The 8,807-nt window shown below is 56.9% G+C and overlaps 2 protein-coding genes across 3 annotated transcripts in view; both read left to right on the top strand.

The window, feature by feature from the left end:
* TNR (tenascin R) overlaps positions 1-4,415 on the top strand; it is a 324,699-nt gene extending 320,284 nt beyond the window's left edge. For both annotated transcript variants that reach the window (XM_005867690.2, XM_014540911.1), the window contains 3 exons: positions 1,021-1,182; positions 2,599-2,762; positions 3,337-4,415. In XM_005867690.2, the coding sequence (XP_005867752.1) occupies positions 1,021-1,182; positions 2,599-2,762; positions 3,337-3,456 (446 nt within the window). In that variant the 3' untranslated portion in view covers positions 3,457-4,415. The remainder of the gene's footprint in view (positions 1-1,020; positions 1,183-2,598; positions 2,763-3,336) is intronic.
* Positions 4,416-5,033: 618 nt separating this feature from the next.
* TENASCIN-R lies at positions 5,034-8,269 on the top strand. The gene is made up of 3 exons (XM_005867735.2): positions 5,034-5,118; positions 5,404-5,567; positions 6,160-8,269. Exons 1-3 carry the CDS (start codon positions 5,034-5,036, stop codon positions 6,277-6,279), a joined length of 369 nt encoding a protein of 122 aa, XP_005867797.1. The 3' UTR covers positions 6,280-8,269.
* Positions 8,270-8,807: the final 538 nt, after the last annotated feature.

Below are 8,807 nucleotides of genomic sequence, written 5' to 3'. Positions count from 1 at the left end.
GGGCAGGCGAGGGAGAAAGGAGGCCAGGTGGGTTGAATGAAGTGAATGAAGGCCGTGTAGTATCTAAAGTGGGGAAGCGACATCTGTGGGTAACAGGGAGCCACTGAGGGCTCCTGAACAAAGGCCTGCCCCGGGGATGCGTTGTATGGCAGCAAGACTCAGGTTGGGGTGACACTGTGACCCCTGGTTTATGTCCTAAGTTGGGTTCCCTAGCAGCAGAGCCTGAGACAGGGATTCTTATTCGAGGGGTGTATCTGGGGGTGCTCTCAGGAGAGGGGGGAGCAGGGTAAGCAGGATAAAGCAGGGGAAAGTGCGGACATGTGGTCTTGGTTGGGGACTAGCTTCAGTCTGATCCTTAGGGAAGCTCTGAGCATAAACTCCTCAGGTTGGGGTGAGAGGGCCACCCCCCACATCAGGCACTGACGGAGGTCGCCCTGTGGCGTGGGGGTGGAGGGTGCAGCTTCTGGGTGCAGTGACTCCCGTTCAGGCGATTACCCAAGAGGGAGGCAGCTATGAGTTATGTGGAGGCTGGGAGAGGAGGGGTGTGGAATGAATGGTAGACTGACCCCTCGCTGGCTGCTGGGAGGTGGGAGGATGTTGGGATATCCTGGGCCCAGGGTCCATCCTTGACCCCTGTGACCACTGTTTCTACCTCTTGCCCCCTATCACTCATGCCAGAGCCTCAGGCCCCTGTGGTGCTCATGCCACTGTCAGCCACACCAGGTTGGAGTGAGAGGCGCAGGGGCGGGGCCGGGATGCTGAGGCTCTGGGCTCCTCAGACACCAGGTCAGACCAGACGTCAGGCCCGGAGCTGACCGGTGCTGGGACTCCTCCGCAGACCTGGCTGGCCCTTCGCAGGGGCCGAGTCGGAGTCCGGGAGGGTCTGTCTGACAAGAGACCATCTGCCTGAGGGTCGGAGTCCCCGATACCCCTCCTCCTCCCCGGGACGTATTTTAGAGCCACGGTCCCATTTCCCAAGCTGCCGGGCCAGGCTCCTACATCCTCTGCTCGTCTCCGCAGGGCTGGACAACATACACAGGATCACGTCCCAGGGCCGCTACGAGCTGCGCGTGGACATGCGCGACGGCCAGGAGGCCGCCTTCGCCCACTATGACAAGTTCTCGGTCGAGGACAGCAGGAACCTGTACAAGCTCCGTGTAGGCGGCTACAACGGCACTGCAGGTACCTGGGTCCCCAGCAGACCAGGGCCCCTCGCTCCAGGCCTGAGCTGCCCTGGGATTCCCTGCCGGCCGGTGAGCTGGGCACGGGCTGCGAATCACTGGCCCCGGCCCAGCTGCCCCTCACCACTCGGCGGCCTGAAATCAGTTTCCTCGTCTGGAGCATGATGATAGGGATCCCTGCCTACTGCACAGCAGCCAGGAACAGGCAGTTCAGGCCGGGAACGTGCTTTTAAGGTTTAAACACCGAAGTTCAGTGGGAGGGCCAAGGACAATTCTTCTTGTCTCGATCATTCAATATGGACTCCTATCCAGAGAGCAGAACCCCGTGCTGTCTGGGCAGAAACCTCCCCTCAGTGACACGAGGAAACCACCCTGAACTGAGGAAACTAACCAGATCCCGAATATTCTGAGATGCTCCCCCCTCACACACATACACACACAGAAGTCATCATCACAGCCATCAAGGAGCAAGCCACAGCACTAATGGTGCCCACATTCCACTCATCCATCCGCAAGAACCACGTACATCGCCACGTCTTCTGTGTAGACGCTGAAGACATTTACACTCAGAAGAATACCCGTGGCCTTAATGGTTTCATCAGAACCGAATGCTGGGCCAGTCCTCAGGTGCAGCCTGTCTGTTCCCTGGGGTCTACTCCATAAAGCCTGTGTTTGCCAAATGTTCTATTGTTTGGTGCAGGGAGTGATTGGCCTTGCATTTACTCGGATTTTAGGGCTAAGGGCCAGTGTATAATTCTAGCAGCATTTTTATGCCTCTTGGCACTGAGAGGACCATCGAGGTGTTGCCCTTCCAATTCCGGCCTCTGTCCAATTATTTCTCTCTCCAGCCAAGTACATTACTCCAAAGAGAAGGCACGCTTCCCTTTGTTACGCTTCAAATTTCAGACCCTTCCCCATGGCCACGAGCCCTGCCCGAGTGCCCCACGGAAGGTCCAATCACCACGCTTCGGGCATAGCATAGCCATTGAAATGCACTCCAGTGAACAAAGTATCAGACTGATTCATTCACAGATAAGGAGGCTGCATGGCGGTGACCACATTGTCCCGTGTTACCAGGCTCATCACTGTCCCCCCGGAAACAGAGGGAGTTGTGCACGTCTGTCCCATGCGGGCCTGGAGGAAACAGACAGAGGTTGGAGGTGCCGCATGGACAGGGTTCTGAGCAGGTTGGGGAAGGAGGAGATGAGCTGGAGCGAGCAGCATGGAAGCAGCTGCCCCAGGGGAGGGGGGAGGACGTTCAGTTCAGCCAGACTGACCCACAGGTGGAAGGAAAAGGGGGGCTCAGTGAAAGGTCCCGTAAGTGGAAGCCGGTTGGTTGGGAGCAGGACAAACATCCAGAAAATCCCGACGAAGGAGGGACAAACTGAACGGCCTCCCGCGTGTTCGTTTTCCCCAGGGGACTCCCTCAGCTACCACCAGGGACGCCCCTTCTCCACTGTGGACAGAGACAACGACATCGCCGTGACCAACTGCGCCCTGTCGTACAAGGGGGCGTGGTGGTACAAGAACTGCCACCGGACCAACCTCAACGGGAAGTACGGGGAGTCCAGGCACAGCCAGGTGGGTGGAGTCTGCCGCCGGGATGAGCCGGAGCTGAGGGGTCCCTTAGCGTATGTGTTCATTGCACAGGCGGGTCTTACTCAGGGTCTCAGGGAAGGAGTATCGTGAAGAGGAAGGTAATGCAGACGCTGGGGGCGGGCAGGACAGGGTAGAAGCAGTGGAAGGAGAGGAAGCAGCCTACGAAGTGTCCCAGGAACAGAGAATGAGAAATACCGGTGTTAACCGGCCCATCTATCCCCGTTAGAGACCACATGACCGTGGGCCGAGCGGGGTGACGGGTGACCCGCTGAGACGTGCCCAGCATTAGCCCTGAAAGCCAGCAGCCAGGGAACCCCGTGGTCCCGGCAAACCCAGGGTTGGTCCCCGTCGGCGGAAACCACCTGGCCTCCCACCAGGAGTGAGCAGGCACTCGGTGACCCTCCAAAATGCGTCTGTGCTGTGGGGACTTTGCACACAAACCCTGAAGGCCAAACACAGAGCCGGCCACAGCACGTTTCCAGGGAAAAGGCTGGAGAGAGGCTGTGCTATGGCCTGATCTCGGAGGATCTGACATGCTCGTCTTTCTCCTTCCCAGGGCATCAACTGGTACCACTGGAAAGGCCACGAGTTCTCCATCCCCTTCGTGGAAATGAAGACGCGCCCCTACAACCACCGGCCCCTGGCGGGGAGGAAGCGGCGGTCCTTGCACTTCTGAGCCGTGGGCGGCCACCGGCTACCTGACCTTTCTGTATTTTATAAACCAAGCAAGGGGTGGGGATCACAGCACTGCGCATTGCAACGTGTTCTGAGTGTTCGAAGGAAGCAGGGAGTAGCAGGAATCGGTTGAGAATTAGCTGCTTATGGTTTCTGCTGCCCTCGGGCCTGACCCAGTCCATTCTCCCTCTTCTCCAGCCACCTTAGCCGGCCCCTTTTCCCACCAGGAGGAGAAGGGAGATGTTTCCCTAAAAGACCAAATCAAAGGCCAGTGGTGGAGTCAGGTTGCTATGGTGACGGGCTCGTCCCTTCGCCCCTTGCCCTCCCTCGGAGACGTCCTCCCCTTCCCGGCATGTGTCCCTGGTCACTGCCTCCCAAGGAAGAAGCCTCCACAAGAGAGTCTTGCGAACAACGCCCCCAAGAGGCAGCTCGACCTTGCCATCCGCCAGCCCAAGCCTCTTTCACAGGCCAGAGGTTCTCACCTTCTGACCCTTCTGACCCTTCCGCCGAGTGGCCCTGTGACCTCTCAAGAGTAGTGACCTCCCTTCCAGCCCTCACGGAGCCTGTGCCTGCCCCCTACCCTGAGGCCCCGGGCCCCACAAGCCCAGCCACTGCTTCCGACGATAGTTCCCAAGGTGCTCGGTGCCTGTGGCTGGCCCGGAGCTGCTCATGGCTTGTGTCCCTGTGGGTCTCTGTGGGAGGGGGAGAGGGAGAGAGTAGCGGGTTTTAGCGCTTTGGGGTCCAGCCTGGAGGAAAGGAAGGAGGAGGAGAATTCAGGGCCCCTGTCACTGAGATTCGAGGTCCCATGGGGAACACAGGTCTTTATTTCTGGTTCTCTGTGTCACAAACAGTTTTTTTCTGAGTTGCAAACTGATTGCGATCCTTAGCCAGGCTCTCCTTTGTGTGGGAGGCTTAATAAGAGTCAGAGAAAGACGTTATATGACCAGCCAGCCATTCTCCTAACTGGTATTCCCTGGAAGATCATCACAGCCATCAAGGAGCAAGCCACAGCACTAATGGTGCCCACATTCCACTCATCCATCCGCAAGAACCACGTACATCGCCACGTCTTCTGTGTAGACGCTGAAGACATTTACACTCAGAAGAATACCCGTGGCCTTAATGGTTTCATCAGAACTGAATGTTGGGCCAGTCCTGGGGTGCAGCCTGTCTGTTCCCTGGGGTCTACTCCATAAAGCCTGTGTTTGCCAAATGTTCTATTGTTTGGTGCAGGGAGTGATTGGCCTTGCATTTACTCGGATTTTAGGGCTAAGGGCCAGTGTATAATTCTAGCAGCATTTTTATGCCTCTTGGCACTGAGAGGACCATCGAGGTGTTGCCCTTCCAATTCCGGCCTCTGTCCAATTATTTCTCTCTCCAGCCAAGTACATTACTCCAAAGAGAAGGCACGCTTCCCTTTGTTACGCTTCAAATTTCAGACCCTTCCCCATGGCCACGAGCCCTGCCCGAGTGCCCCACGGAAGGTCCAATCACCACGCTTCGGGCATAGCATAGCCATTGAAATGCACTCCAGTGAACAAAGTATCAGACTGATTCATTCACAGATAAGGAGGCTGCATGGCGGTGACCACATTGTCCCGTGTTACCAGGCTCATCACTGTCCCCCCGGAAACAGAGGGAGTTGTGCACGTCCGTGTCCCATGTGGGCCTGGAGGAAACAGAGGTTGGGGGTGCTGCATGGACAGGGTTCTGAGCAGGTTGGGGAAGGAGGAGATGAGCTGGAGTGAGCAGCGTGGAAGCAGCTGCCCCAGGGGAGGGGGGAGGACGTTCAGTTCAGCCAGACTGACCCACAGGTGGAAGGAAAAGGGGGGCTCAGTGGAAGGTCCCGTAAGTGGAAGCCGGTTGGTTGGGAGCAGGACAAACATCCAGAAAATCCCGACGAAGGAGGGACAAACTGAACGGCCTCCCGCGTGTTCGTTTTCCCCAGGGGACTCCCTCAGCTACCACCAGGGACGCCCCTTCTCCACTGTGGACAGAGACAACGACATCGCCGTGACCAACTGCGCCCTGTCGTACAAGGGGGCGTGGTGGTACAAGAACTGCCACCGGACCAACCTCAACGGGAAGTACGGGGAGTCCAGGCACAGCCAGGTGGGTGGAGTCTGCCGCCGGAATGAGTCGGAGCTGAGGAGTCCCTTAGCGTATGTGTTCATTGCACAGGCGGGTCTTACTCAGGGTCTCAGGGAAGGAGTATCGTGAAGAGGAAGGTAATGCAGACGCTGGGGGCGGGCAGGACAGGGTAGAAGCAGTGGAAGGAGAGGAAGCAGCCTACGAAGTGTCCCAGGAACAGAGAATGAGAAATACCGGTGTTAACCGGCCCATCTATCCCCGTTAGAGACCACATGACCGTGGGCCGAGCGGGGTGACGGGTGACCCGCTGAGACGTGCCCAGCATTAGCCCTGAAAGCCAGCAGCCAGGGAACCCCGTGGTCCCGGCAAACCCAGGGTTGGTCCCCGTCGGCGGAAACCACCTGGCCTCCCACCAGGAGTGAGCAGGCACTCGGTGACCCTCCAAAATGCGTCTGTGCTGTGGGGACTTTGCACACAAACCCTGAAGGCCAAACACAGAGCCGGCCACGGGGAGCGGCCCGGCCACAGCACGTTTCCAGGGAAAAGGCTGGAGAGAGGCTGTGCTATGGCCTCATCTCGGGGGATCTGACACGCTCGTCTTTCTCCTTCCCAGGGCATCAACTGGTACCACTGGAAAGGCCACGAGTTCTCCATCCCCTTCGTGGAAATGAAGACGCGCCCCTACAACCACCGGCCCCTGGCGGGGAGGAAGCGGCGGTCCTTGCACTTCTGAGCCGTGGGCGGCCGCCGGCCACCTGACCTTTCTGTCATTTGTTTGTATTTTATAAACCAGGCAAGGGGTGGGGATCACAGCACTGCGCATTGCAACGTGTCCTGAGTGTTCGAAGGAAGCAGGGAGTAGCAGTAATCGGTTGAGAATTAGCTGCTTATGGTTTCTGCTGCCCTCGGGCCTGACCCAGTCCATTCTCCCTCTTCTCCAGCCACCTTAGCCGGCCCCTTTTCCCACCAGGAGGAGAAGGGAGATGTTTCCCTAAAAGACCAAATCAAAGGCCAGTGGTGGAGTCAGGTTGCTATGGTGACGGGCTCGTCCCTTCGCCCCTTGCCCTCCCTCGGAGACGTCCTCCCCTTCCCGGCATGTGTCCCTGGTCACTGCCTCCCAAGGAAGAAGCCTCCACAAGAGAGTCTTGCGAACAACGCCCCCAAGAGGCAGCTCGACCTTGCCATCCGCCAGCCCAAGCCTCTTTCACAGGCCAGAGGTTCTCACCTTCTGACCCTTCCGCCGAGTGGCCCTGTGACCTCTCAAGAGTAGTGACCTCCCTTCCAGCCCTCACGGAGCCTGTGCCTGCCCCCTACCCTGAGGCCCCGGGCCCCACAAGCCCAGCCACTGCTTCCGACGATAGTTCCCAAGGTGCTCGGTGCCCGTGGCTGGCCCGGAGCTGCTCATGGTTGTGCCCCTGTGGGTCTCTGTGGGAGGGGGAGAGGGAGAGAGTAGCGGGTTTTAGCGCTTTGGGGTCCAGCCTGGAGGAAAGGAAGGAGGAGGAGAATTCAGGGCCCCTGTCACTGAGATTCGAGGTCCCATGGGGAACACAGGTCTTTATTTCTGGTTCTCTGTGTCACAAACAGTTTTTTTCTGAGTTGCAAACTGATTGCGATCCTTAGCCAGGCTCTCCTTTGTGTGGGAGGCTTAATAAGAGTCAGAGAAAGACGTTATATGACCAGCCAGCCATTCTCCTAACTGGTATTCCCTGGAAGAGGTGGGGTTTGAGGGTTTTGTTCTTGTTTTTTCCTTTTTGGTCCCATGGAGACAGGAATGGCCTCCTTAATGAGGTGAGCTCCTGAGAAGGCTTCTCCACCTTCTTTTATTTCTCTGCCTTTGAGAGGAGAAATGAAATGACATCTAGAAATCCAAGGTGAACAGGGAGGGCTGTGGGCCACCCCTCTGATGAGATGTTCTCTCTCCACTGGCTAGTCTGTGATTTGATTTTTAAGCCCAAGAGAGCTGGAGGCTCTAGAAGCCAGGACCCTTCAGCTTCTCCAAATCAAACATTAGCTGCCATCCTCCCCACGGCGCTGGCCAAACCCAGGCTGTTTCCCCAGCTGCCCTCCCCCGTCCTCTCCTTCTCCTCAAGGCCTCAGTTCCACTCTCTGTAGTGTTCAACTGGGGCATCCGGGTACCTGTACCACCTGCAGTCTAGCCAAGCATAACCAAGAGACCATCCCTCGGGCTGATGACCACACCTGTGGTCACTTGCTGTGCACACTGCCAAGGCCTTGTCACGGCTGTGGTGTGGATGTGATTGACATGCCCTGGACCAAAAAACAGAGGTGGCATTTCCATTTCTCAGTTCACTGTGGGCCTCAGAAAAACAAGGAGAAGCAGGGAAACACAAGCAAGCCTTTCTAGAAACCTGTAAGTTAAATGAGACTTCGTGGAGTGGGCCGCCAGTAAACAGCGGGGAGCAGGCTGAATGAGCTGAGCGACAGGCCGTTCTGCTGGCCCTGTGACATCAAGGAGGGCGCTTCATCTCTCTGGGCCTCCATCTCCTCACCTGTTACATGAAAGATTAGGCCAGAATGGCTTCTAACTTCCCTTTCAGCTTTGACAGTCAGTGATGCCCATCTCTCATCTGAAAATCTGCATAGAAATGGGCATTGGGGAGGAAGCACGATCAAGCCATGAAAATGCACCAGAAACCCAGCTTTATTTAGGAAGGGAGGGAGGAGGGAGGGAGGGAAGGAAGCAAGGATGGAGGGAGAAGTCAGTGAAACACACACACACACACTTTGCAGGAAGGATTATGCCCCATAGGAGGCTGCACTCATTTTGTCTGCGAAAGCAGAGCCCAGGGACCTGGGTGGCACCGATACTGCCCATCTCGTCAAGGGACTGACACAGAGAAACGTTCTGAATCCTCATGTCGCCACTCGGGCTACAGCCAGGAAACGCTGCAGAAACCCCAATCTGCCTTTTGTTGGAAGCACTGCACCCTGTGGAGCACTTCTATAAATAGTCTCGCAGCACGGCCCTGATCCATGTGAAAGAATAGTAAAGCAAGGAAGGGACTTCAAAGATTAGCTCACCCAACCTTCAGTCCAAGGATTTATAGATTCCTTTTATTAAGTAGAGTCATTTTGTCACGAATTTTTATCGTTTTTAAGGCCCATGGTCAACTTGACTCAGAGCTGCTACCTCCCTCCCTGACTCCTGCTAATCCTGCTCCCCCAAGCAGGTGCTCTTCCGGGGGTGGATCCTGAGCAGCGCCCACAGAGCACCCGGCCTACACCAGCGCGTCCCTCCAG

The sequence above is a fragment of the Myotis brandtii genome, unplaced genomic scaffold (genome assembly GCF_000412655.1).
Source record: "Myotis brandtii unplaced genomic scaffold, ASM41265v1 scaffold250, whole genome shotgun sequence".
In the NCBI taxonomy this organism is placed as follows: domain Eukaryota; kingdom Metazoa; phylum Chordata; class Mammalia; order Chiroptera; family Vespertilionidae; genus Myotis; species Myotis brandtii.
The sequence above is the reverse complement of the archived record's forward strand: the minus strand, read 5'-3'. Positions and strand labels throughout refer to the sequence as shown.